The 12,445-nt window shown below is 34.5% G+C and overlaps 1 protein-coding gene across 6 annotated transcripts in view; it reads right to left on the bottom strand.

Moving 5' to 3' along the window:
• Window positions 1–6,650: 6,650 nt before the first annotated feature.
• Window positions 6,651–12,445, bottom strand: part of ADAMTS6 (ADAM metallopeptidase with thrombospondin type 1 motif 6) — a 134,716-nt gene continuing 128,921 nt past the window's right edge. For all 6 annotated transcript variants that reach the window (XM_034440984.3, XM_087885727.1, XM_034440983.3 and 3 more), the window contains 2 exons: window positions 11,626–11,782; window positions 6,651–9,638 (listed from right to left, as the gene is read on the bottom strand). In XM_034440984.3, the coding sequence (XP_034296875.1) occupies window positions 9,529–9,638; window positions 11,626–11,782 (267 nt within the window). In that variant the 3' untranslated portion in view covers window positions 6,651–9,528. The remainder of the gene's footprint in view (window positions 9,639–11,625; window positions 11,783–12,445) is intronic.

The following is a 12,445-nucleotide window of genomic DNA, read 5'->3' on the forward strand; positions in this document are numbered from 1 at the left end:
CTGAAGCCAGATACAGCAAGTTCTTATAATCACAAATATTGGCTTTGGGTCAAAAACAACCACCTCAGCTGTTCAGAAACAGCTACTTTCTGTAGGCTAATCATGGCAGAAACATTTCATAGCTCAGTGGTAGAAAACATCAGAAGCACTACTTCCCAAACCCCATCCCATCCATCTATTTAAGGATAACTTCAAATCATAAATCCAGATTAAAGTGGGTTTTAAAGTATTTTATGAATAATCTCATTCTTACGGTTCCTGTTAACGATAAGGCAGTTCTCTTCTTGTTCACCATCCTATTATAGAATTAATACAAACCTTTATCTTTCTAGCTCCCCCCCCCTTGCCATGGTGGCTTAGAATTTCATAAATATCACATCGCATTTTAAGACTCTCTGCTAATAGAGATAGGTTCTTAGAGAAATCTCCAATCTGATTGCTGGATTTAATGGACGTGAATGCATACAAGGATTTCATTCGCTACAGGCCATCTGAATAACGGTTCTTCAAAACACATTTCTTTATAACATGACAGCTGCTTGAAACTGCTGCTCCAGGACACACCAGTTTGCTTTAAAACATTTTCACACCAAGGGCTTTGAGCATTATTGTGTATGAATACAAGTAAGTTCTTTCTACTTCATAAATGGAAAAAAAATATAGCAAAAGTAAAATAATCCAGGCCTTTTAGCTGAAGGCTGTTTTCCCTAACATGGTATTTGCCAAAGAGGCTGTGGCTCCAATTCCCATCAATTTCATTGTCTGTGAATTCTAGTTATAGTTTCAATGAATCTGAAGAGCACCATATTAGGGAAGTTGTGGCTAAAAACAAATAGCTTTGAGACATCGATCATTACAATTAAAATGTTAAAAATAAAAGCAATGCCAGTCTGCGTAGATATATATTTTGCCATTTTCTTTACTTTATAGTCCAGATATATAGCTAGACAGCCATAGAGAAATGCAGACTGGTCCAATTAAGATCTTACTTGAAAGTATCACTTTGATTTGGAATGCTCAATTTTACATATCAGTGTTACAATTATTACTGGTACTAAGGAAGGGCAACAGAAAAATAAAGTAAATGACAAGAGTGTTCCCAATCCCAAGAAAAGTAAAACTGGTAACCAAATGGCACATGTTGATAGGGTAGTTTGAATGATATCGGCATTGTTTAAGCAAAGTAGAGATGACCAAAAATAAAAGCAAGCAAACAAGAACATTGTATCTCTTTTTTAAAAAATTCTACATAAGAATTTAAATATGCTATTCATTGCAAGTCCGAATGTAGGTGTACATTTGGCAAATGTACATATAAAAACAACAGTGGCTGTTTCTCTTGCCTTTTTTCCTGTTTAAAAAATCATTTGTGATTAAAGATTATTTTATATTAGCTTCGGTGTCATAGCCAGCTAAAAATGGGAAACCAAGCTTATTTAAAAAAAAAATTCTGCCCGCTGTATATTGTGCAATTCAGGCCAACTTCACACAGAATAAGTTTAAGGATTTACTATAGAGAAGTTTTAAAAATGTAAATGTACGGTAATTACAGATGATCTTCATGTGTTACATGGTGCTTATTTCTTATTTGTCTTCATCAATGTGTAAGCCATTTTAATTTTTATTTATTTATTTATTGGTTCGATTTATATGCCGCCCTTTCTCCGGAGACTCAGGGCGGCTTACAATGCATTAAGCAATAGCCTTCAAACTTTTGTATATACCTGCTTAGTAGGGCTTTCGGCCCCCTCTAAGCGGTGTTCTTTTTTATACAAAGTCAGTTTATTGCCCCCACAATCCGGGTCATTTTACCTACCTCGAAAGGATGGAAGGCTGAGTCAACCTTGAGCCTGGTGAGATTTGAACTTGCAGTAATTGCAGGCAGCTGGTGCTATTTAACAGCACTTTAGTCTGCTGCGCCACCAAGGCTCTTCCAAGGCTCTTTTATGCGGGGTCCTTGGTGCTCTCTGAGCTTGATTGTTTTCTTGCAGATGTTCCATTACACAAACTAGCTAGCATCATCTGCACCAAGGTTGTTACCTAGTTTGAGTAATGAAATGACTGCAAAAAAACAACCAAGCTCAGAGAGCACCAAGGACCCCTCATTTCAACATCGAGCTATAAACATTTCCTCTATCAATATCACTTATATGTATGCTTCTGGAGAAATCTTGTATAAACGTAATATTGTACATTGCTTATAAATATTGTAGCAAGAAATTCAAACTACTGTGCTTCCGTATGTAATGACAAGATAGAAGAATAAATATTTAATTTAGTGGGAATGTAGATGACCAGGCTAAGCCTGAAGGCAGGGTCAAATGCATCATCAATTTGGAGTCGCTTCACTTCCACAAAAGACCTACGTTTGGAGTGACATTGACTCTTTTCTAGCATCAATTTCCCTTGACCATTTGAGGGTCAGATTCTTGTGTAAAGATGTAATAAACTTGTTATTGAACTTTTGCCATTTTGTACTTATTTTGTAGGTTTTTTGTACTTATTCATTTTTCAAAATTTTGTTGTTTTTATGCTACTTTTATTGTTGTGAGCCATCCAGCAATGTGTGGAGTTGAGTAGCATCCAAACTGAATAAATAAATAATAAAATATAATTCTAGGGTTAGAATTATGAAGAATAAACAGGTTGTATGGTTTTGCAATTTTGTTTTTAAAACTATCAATTTAAATAATTTAAATTATTTTATAAAGCAAATCCTATGCAGGTTTACAGAGACTAATGTCCCAATTGTAGATGACGACCAGGCTGAGCCTGAGAGAAGGGTCAAATGCATCATCAGTCATGAGTTCCTGGGTACCCACAAGTCCAACTCACCTTGAATTCCTTTCTATTCTTAACTCCTGCTATTTTCCCTTGACAGTTAGTAATTCAAGTTAATATCAAGCACCAAGGAAATCAGGAGATCCAGGTAGTTCAAATGAGTAATTCAGATCCTTGTAGGAATCTTAAGCTTATGGACATCCGGTTGACGTCGCAGCGGGAACGGACTGGAAAATAGTGGGCTCTGATGAGCCATTCGAAATCCAGCCGGACAAACTGCTGCTGGGAGGCTTTTGAGCATAGCTGTCTTGTAGGGATGGTGAAGAAAGGAGAGGTGTTTCATGGACCACAAGGAATTGGCAATTTCCTCGCTGAAACAGAAACAGCTCTCCCGAAGCAGCAGCAGCAGCAGCAGCAGCAGCAGCAGCAGCAGCAGCAGCAGTCATCTTATGGTGGCCACCTTGAAGCTGGGGCAACCAAACTGAAGAATTGTACAGTGGCGATTGGACGGAGTGCCAGAACTGGGTTAGATAAATGCCAATTTATACTAAGAAAAATCGAAATTAAAGTTTTAAAAGAATTCCTGAGCTTGGATTAGCGGCTATCTGGCTTTTTTTGGGGGGGGGGAAACATACACGTGGAACAAAGAGAAGGCATGGACTGTAATATAAAGAATCTAAGTCTTGGATTTTTTGAAAATTGGGAAAAACAAAAGTTTTTAAAAAGGAAAGAAAATATTTTCGGAAGAAAACAATAATTTATAAGAGAACTTTGAAAAATCATTGGACATTTTGTTAAACAATTGGATAAATAGCCTACTTTGTAACGGAGTAGAAATGGAGAGTGCCATCTGCTGGAGGAAAGAAAAAGCACTGTAACATTCTATTCAGATAGACAAAACAGAAGAAATAGCAGCTAGAATTTTAGACCTTGGCCTTATAGAAGAAGATAATTTGGACACTGTGAGAAAACTTAAGGAGTGACTATGTTTTACATCTGGGTGATTGTTTTATTTCCCTTTTCTTCTGGAAGATAGTTTTATAATTGGATTTGACTGTTGTTGAATTGGGACAATAATTAATAATTGAGAAGAACATTTTAACTTTAAAGAACAAAGGAATAATTGAAGAAGAAAAGGAGATATAAGAAAATTATACAGATTTAAAATTTTGGCTAAGTGCATAGAGATATAATTGGGGAGGTATTGGTAACCCTTTAAATTGTCATAAAATGGAGTTGCAGATGTATGAAGAGTTACTTTTGATGTTTAAAAGTATGTGTGAATCTTTAATAGGCAAAAAAGAAACGGAAAATTCATTTAAATATATAGAAAAAGAAAATGAAGAGAAGTTGGAAGAGAGAAATTTAAATGAGAAACAAGAAATTAACAATGTTGAAGAGAAAATATTAAAAAATAGAAATCAGATAGGGAGCATTATAGAAATGGTTGGGAATGTAAAAAGAGCAGAGAGGTAAGGGGGAAAATTCCCCCTAAAAAAGAAATAGGCAAAAGGAAAGAAGCAGAAAACCTGGAAGAGACAAGGGAAAGCTTTGGTGAGGGATGTTCAAACAAAACAATAAAAAGAGATAAATGAAAGCCAGAAGATGAAATGTAACATATATAAAAAAATAAGAAAGAGAATAAGAAAGAGAAGTTAGAGCAAGATAAAGGGTCGTGCAAAAAATTATTAGAAAAGGAGATGCTAAAAAGATCAAACTATCAAAAAGATGATGGTTAAAGATGAAGGATGATGGGGTAAAATTGGCAAATATAAATGAGGTAGATTAATAAATGGGAATGGGAAAGTAGACAATATAATAATAATAATAGTATTTTTGATAGTTTTTAAAATTAGAATGGAATTTTAATGGTTATAGTAGTGGTAAGAGAGAAGAATTATAGGATATACTGTGATGTTAGCTAGATGAAAGCATTGAAAATGAAATGATAAAGAAATATGTAAGAATAATACGGTAGAAGTTGAAAAAATATGATATGGTGGAAAATGATTATACGTGAATATATGATAAAGATGACTGAATAGTTTGTCTACACTAAATTTCAATAGATAGAAATGTGAAAATAAGCAATTTGACAATATTATTAATTTTGATATCAATGTAAATGAAAATGAACATTTAAAATGTTAATTGTAAAGGGAATAACAATGCTGAAATTATGAAAGTGACTATTTTTTGCAAAGAAGAAGGAATAGAACATGTTTGTGATAAACCACAGCAGATGGAAAGATGAAAATAAGTAATCTAAGAATATCATTAATTTTGATAACAATGTAAATTAAGATATCTTACTGTTAACGATTGGGTAGAAGGAATTAGAGAGACACTTCCAGAAATGAAGAAAGAATGAAAACAACTGGAGTAATTGTAATTGAGAAGAAGCATAAGGCGTACAGTGATGTTATTTAAATATATAATTGAAAATGGTAAAAAATGATGGAAAGAAAATAATATGGCAGAAGTTGAAATAAGAAGAGATGGAGAAAAATGATAAATTTGTGATAAAGGATACACAAAAGAGATAAATATTGGAAAAAATGGGAAGATTAAGATATATTATAATGATGATTTTGATTATATATAAGATGTATAAGATGTGACCTGGTCAACGCTCTGTTCATAAAATATGTATGATGAAAGGAATTTTAAAAAAATAAAACTTGTCTTTAAAAAAAGGAAGCTTAAGTTTACAATAAATCTTTTTATACATTTGAACTGCCTGGATCTCCTGATTTCCCTGGTGCTTGACACCAATGTTATCAGTGGCATCTTTCATAGGTGTCCACTTATGCGTTCAGATCCTTCCTTAACAAATTTTAAAAATCAAAACTGGTTAGGTTAAAAATGGCACGGGTTGTATTTGTAATCTAATAACTGCAGTGACAGAAATAGAATTGAGGAAGCAACAGGATCAGGCGAGATTTTCAAAACTATGCTTCAGTGTTTTTGCTTTGTGTAATATTCACCAACTAGTAATATGAAGCACAGGCAGTCAACAGAAACTAAATGGAAAAAGAAACATAAAGTGAAACTTATTTTGATAAAAGTGAAAGTTAGAAATTAAAGTATGCTCTTCAACTATTTCATTCTGTATTTAGTGAAAAGTTAACACAACTTTAGAGGTACCGTGTTTCCCCGAAAATAAGACCTTGTCTTATATTTTTTTTGAACCCTGAAATAAACATTTGGCCTTATTGCCATGCACTCAAAAGCTCGATTGGGCTTATTATCAGGGTATTATCTTATTTTGGGGAAAACAGGATAATAATATCTCTACACCAACATTACAGACATCTCGTTTGGGGAAGTAGGGGAATGTTCAATCACCTAATGTTCTCCTCCACAGTACCTTCAGTCTCCAATCCCATAATTCTCCTGACAGTTCAATGACCATTTAGATCAATATTTTTCAACCTTAGCCAGATTACTGTGGAATTCTGGGAGTCAAAGTCCACACATCTTAAAAGATACTGAACTAAGGAATGCTGCTTAAAATTGCTAAATGACTAACCAAACAAACCAATAAACAAAATCTCCTGAAAGCAAGGTGATCACAGTCCAGAAAATGTTGCTAATATGAATTAGCTATAGTCTACATGGGAGGTTTTTTTTTGAAACAATAGTTTGGAAGGAGCAATAGGTGGTAGTTTAGTCTACTGCATTGCATTTCCATATCACACCCAAAGGCAATCCTAGCCAAGACTGAGACAGCATAGAAACATTACTTGATGTATCTTTAACCAAAAAGTAAATATACTTTCAGAAGTGCTTTCAACAATGTAAATATTTGTGCTTGCACAAATTCTTGCACAGGCATGTCAGTAAACAGATTGTTACCATAAGGCTCATTCTTAAAAGCTGCATTTTTTATTTTACTAAATTATCTGTGTTAAAAACAAATCTGTGCCTGGTGTGGAATTTTACTGCATTAAGTGTTACAAGCAGCAGAATGCATGACATGTAAGAACATGTGTTAGACAACATGGAAATAAATTAGCATATAATTTACAAAAGCAAAAACAATTATAACAATGTAACAGTGTACCACATAATACTGAATATAAAATAAGAAGCAAATAATCACAATAAAAGATTTCATTTTCATTCTGAATTGTTAAGGAAAATTTTGTTATCCATAGCATCAATGAACCCTTCTAAAAAAAAAACTTGGATGTATACTTTGACTGAATTGTACTGAGTCTGATAGTTTTAACTGGTGGCATTGCTCAACGGAAAAACCAACAGCACATTGTTTAATATCTGCCCCAGAACTGTTAGTCTTCCCATCTTGGTGCAGTCTATACAAACATCATATTGTCATTATTTATGAATATAATATTTGGTCTATTTCATCATAATTACATAAATGGCTATACTGTAGCAGCCGCAATGTCCCGTGCTGTCAGAACAAATGATTAATTTTTATTCAGAATTTTACTGGGGTGGGGCATTACATATTGGTCCATTCATAATTCAAATACATTCTGTGTTTGTTTGTTTTTCCTTTTAGCAATGCAAGTCAAAATTGCTTCAAGGAAAGAGTTTCTTAAATTCCAACTCATTGCTCTTTTTACGCTTCAAAGTAAACATTGGACTCCCTGGTCATCTAGCACCAATGAAAGAGCAAAATATGCTTGCAAAAGCAGTCTTTGCAAAGGCAATGTCCTAAATGAGGTAAGAATAAATTCCATCATTTCTTGCTAATTGAAAAGTCACATTAAGTAATAAATATATTGATGTCTCAGAGGAACCAGAGGATGTTACACTGTGGTATCTTGCCTGAAAAATATCCTCATGACAGCTATCTCTTCTATTATACCTTTGCATAATCAAGGCATATTAGCACCAATATATTTTCTTAATGAACAAATATACAAAGTAGTACACCCACTAATTATGTTTCTCTCATGCCTACATGTTAACTCCTAAATGTGTATTGTTTTCCTTCCTCAGCATTCATTCCACTAACAGTTGTGTGCATTGCAACTGAGCAGTAAATAGCTCTGGGTAAGGCAAGATGCCAAAAAGGAATTCTGCTCACATGTATGTGGAGATGACTGTCAAGAGGTAGCATCTGACAGGAGTTTGTTTGATATGATCTACAGAAAACCCTACAGAAGGATTGTCAAGATTTCTGCATAGCACAAGTCTCTCTCTCTCTCTCTCTCTTTCCTGTTAATTCACATTAGTTAAGTATCATTCAACACATTTGGTTTATTGCAGTTCGTTAAATATATTGACACATTTAGATACCATAACATGTTAAAAAACTTGTCTCATTAAGAATATTATTTTATAAAAGTGCCATTTAACTTCTAGTATTAATACAAGGTGGTGGTGGTGTTCACATCATCATCTCAATTGCACTACAACAAAGGAGGCAAACTGGTCACAAAAGCACATTCATCAAGGACCTGCTGCAAACTGCAAGTGTTCAAGTACAATATAATAATATAAACAAGTACCCACTTTCCTTATCTCTTTGTTGTGTCACTGACAAAGAAGGGAATAGGAGTGGGGGAAGTATGGCCTTCAGGCTTAGCTCACAATGGATTTTGGAATCTGTTTTATCCAAGGAGCTTGGCTTCACATTTAAGTACATTTCAGAACATTATTAGATTGATATAGTGAATATAAGAGTTATGGTACTCCAACTTAAAATATTTTTATCAGTTATGTACTTTTTGGTTGTTTATTTTGTAACTGTCCAAAAGTGAGAAAACTCTTTTTTTTTCTCTTCTTTGCATTGTCTCATAAAACATTCTTCTATTGTTTTCAGTGAGGAAGGAAATGAACACCCAGAAGAGTTTCAGCATGATTATTAGAAGAGACTATTCTCCGCTATACAGCCAGTTCATCATTGATAATTACACAGTAATTAGTTGCTACAGAGATGCCTTTCTGTAACTGAAGGGAGAAATGGTGAATTTGAGATTTGTTTTAAGCATTCTCTACATAAGTACTGAAATAGTAGTAAATACGTCCTTCACAACTGGAGTATGAATACATTCCCTTTAGTAAAAATCCTGATGTATTTGTAAAATGGCAAGATGGCTATAAAACTGCAGCGCATATTTATTGTTTGATGCAATCAGGTACCTGATGCATTTTTAATAGCTTTATATATGGCTCACTGCAGTCTTCTGAAAATATGGATTATTTTTTAAAGAATTAGATGAAACAAAGGAAAATATGTTTGTTTTACTTTGGATTTATAATTGCTTCTAAAATAATATTCCCAAGCCCACTTCTTTACCATAAGTTGTGGTGCTATATAGTAAGATAAAATAATTATTAATTATAAGCTATGACAGGGTTTTTAAACTTCTTCTTTACTTCTATAGATGACCAAACCATAACAACTACATTTTAACAATATTAAATACAAATGGATTCAGTGTCACTTCTAGGTCCATAACAACAATTATCTTAATGGTCCAAGGAGGTAAACAGGATTTAGTTGAAAGTACACATATGTTCTCTATGTACTGGGTATAGTTTTCCATTTTGGCGTTGCCTCCTTATACTGTGTCCAGCACTTTGGATGAATAAATCCCACTTCACAGAAGTTAAAATAACTTTGCAATTCTGTCAGCTGGAGCTGACCAGTGGTTATATTTTCCACAGGGTGATGAATGTAGACTATCTGACTGGTTGCACTGTGCAGAAATCTTAGATGGACACATTTGCACAATGAAGCAACAAGGCACTTTCAGTTTCTGCGGGTCAATGTCCTTGGCAGGTCTTGCAGCACATCTGTCTGAAGTACGCTCGACTGCAGAATTTGAACTTCAGCACCAGTGGGCAATAAGCCACTTTGTTCACATCTTTGCATTCTATTTGAGGTACACAATGATTATATTGTTACATAAATTTAAAACATGCATAATGAGAAACAAATAGCATTGAATAAAATGCTTCTTATTCTTATTCTGCTAGAGCTTATCATCTACAAAATAATGTTAATATTCAGAAAGGGATTTGGTCAAAAGTTTAGTATTTTCTTGAAACTCCATTCCAAAATGAATATTTCCACATAGCTTAAGGTCACAATCTTTGAATCAGACTGAAACAAAGCCTAAATATATATACAACTGCATTTGCTCAAACTCATCTTTTGTAAACTGGCTCCATTCAGGCCATTTTCTGTTTCCCACCCCTCCACCTACTGATGACATTCAGACTGCAACTCTTGCTTGTGTTTCTTTGTAGCACTTTATATACTCTCATGCTACTAAATAAATAAATCTCTAACTAGATTTAAAGAACAGGTAGTCATCACTAAAGGAGCTTTGGATTCATGCCACCGGACAAAACCTGCCATTCAAAAGAAGAAAACATCCTATTTTCAACTCAGTACATCAAAGCACACCAGAAGTAGCTTGTTGGATCTCAGCCAAAATATATCAAGCCAGTTTTTATAGTTCTCTCATAACAAGACATAGAATGCAGGGCAGGTGCATGAAAATGAATGTGCCAGCATATTTAGAAAGGAGCCAATAAATTAAAACTAGGATATAGCTAAGGGTGGGTAAATGATTTGGATCTGGTTGCAAATATATTCTTTAGTCTTGGTTAAAGCCAACATGGAAAGGTAAAGCTGAGGGAAGACACTGTTCTGGCTAGCAGGTGGGTTGAAATGTCTTCTTCTATTTAATTATAACCAACAGTTATTCTGAAGCAGATGGAAGAAAATTTGTATGAACATATTGTTAGACTGGAAAGAATGTTTCTAACAAAGTCCATACATTAGCTATTTCTATTTCCTTTCTGATCAAAGTGATCTTCAATTAACTTCTATGAAATATTTAAATCTGAAAAACCAATTTTCAGCTACTGAAATATTTTAAAAGACAAAACAACTACAAAAAATTAACTCCTGTACAAAAACAAATAAAAGAACAGCAAGGTTATCATGATTTTATGAATGTCTCTATTAGAAATTTATAATTTTTAAAGTATTAGATATGCTAAACAAAATACACACTGATAATTTCTCCCTTTGAAAAACAAAAGTAATGTTTGTTTATTTAAAGCACTTTCTATGTCTGCCTATCTCAGATAATGATTCTAGGCAGCTCATAAACAAATCATAAAATAAGATTAAAAACAAATGTACCATCTCCCACCCTCTCTTCACAACCCCCATCCTAATCCAGTGCTTGGAGGAACAGCTAGGCCTTCACAGGTCTCTGGAAGGCTAAAGGGGTTAGGGATCCCAGATTGGCTGTTCCAAAAGCTGCGCAGTCAGCAAAAGGGCCTGCCTTGAATGTCCCATCAGATTTTGTTGGTGTCTTTGAGTCAGTAATGATTTATGACAATTGACTGGACTAGTCCCTCTAGTTTTTTTGGCAACATTTTCAGAAGTGGAACCACTGTCTGCTCTCTAGGACTAAGAGACAGTGATTGGCCCAAGGACTAGAACTCATAGTCTTTCAGTTTCTAGTCTGGCCCTTAACCACTAATAATAAAATGCTCTAATTTTCCAGTTAAATATTTAACAAGAGTTACAACGGACGTTAAATGTGATGAGTTGTCACTCTTAGATAACCAGACCTTTTGTTTATGTTCATTTATGAGCTGAACTTGCCAAAGATGAAACTGATAATTTCCTTCTTTCAAACTAGCCTGTTGTTTAGACTTAAATTAAAAGAATCTTTAAAAGAAATTAAGTCAACCACAGCATGGACTCCAATTTGTATCAAAGAAAATTCTTGGGCACCCACGGACACCATGCTAAGTATTCAAGTAATAAAATTCAATCTGAATATTATGATTTATATTAATATTTTAAAATGTTAACATTAGTAAAAGCAACTTTACCTTCTGCATTAGAAACAGGGGTACTGTCACATTTGCTCTCACATTGCTGCATTGATGGAGGCCGAAGAGTATCAGGGCAATCACTGGAACCTTGCCCAGTATATGAGAGACACTGCACAGTTCTCATTTGTTGTCCAAGACCACACTGTGCAGAACACTATGTCAGAAAAAAATGAAAAGGAAGGGGTGGAGGGAACAAATGTCAAAGTCTCAGTAACTAAAAAAAGCAATAAGATCCTGAACTTACTTACAATGCTTGTGGAAACACTATATAGGATAGCGGTAGAAAAGTCTGATTAGAGCTACATTGCACCATGTAAATCAGCCAGTGTACAGGTAGTTCTCAGTTAACAACATAATTGGGACTGTAATTTCTGTTACTAAGAGATGCGATTTTAAAGCCTAGCACCACCAGTTCCAACACTTCCAGTTGCCATCATTAAGAGATTACTTTTGTTAAGCAAGGACATCACAAAGCTGCCATTTGCAACCATCTGCTGGCTTCCCAAGTGATCTGATTGGTAGGAAGCCAATAAAGAAAGTCACAAATGGTGACCACATGACTGTGAGACAATGTGATGTTGTAATCCCAACCTGGATGCCCAGATTGCAATCACGTGACTGTGGAGATGCTGCAATGGCTGGAACTTTGAGGACCAGTCAGTTCTACTAACTGACTTGGTTACTACTACTTGGTTACTAAAAAGTGGTTGTTAAGAGAGGACTACCTGTATTTTGTTTCTATATTAAGTACCTCATTATTCTGTTTCTTCCAGAAGCAGCTTTCAGTTAAAACTTCTTTCTTTCTTTCTTTTTTAAA

Source organism: Pantherophis guttatus, chromosome 2, assembly GCF_059756535.1.
Source record: "Pantherophis guttatus breed Tessera chromosome 2, ASM5975653v1, whole genome shotgun sequence".
Lineage (NCBI taxonomy): Eukaryota > Metazoa > Chordata > Lepidosauria > Squamata > Colubridae > Pantherophis > Pantherophis guttatus.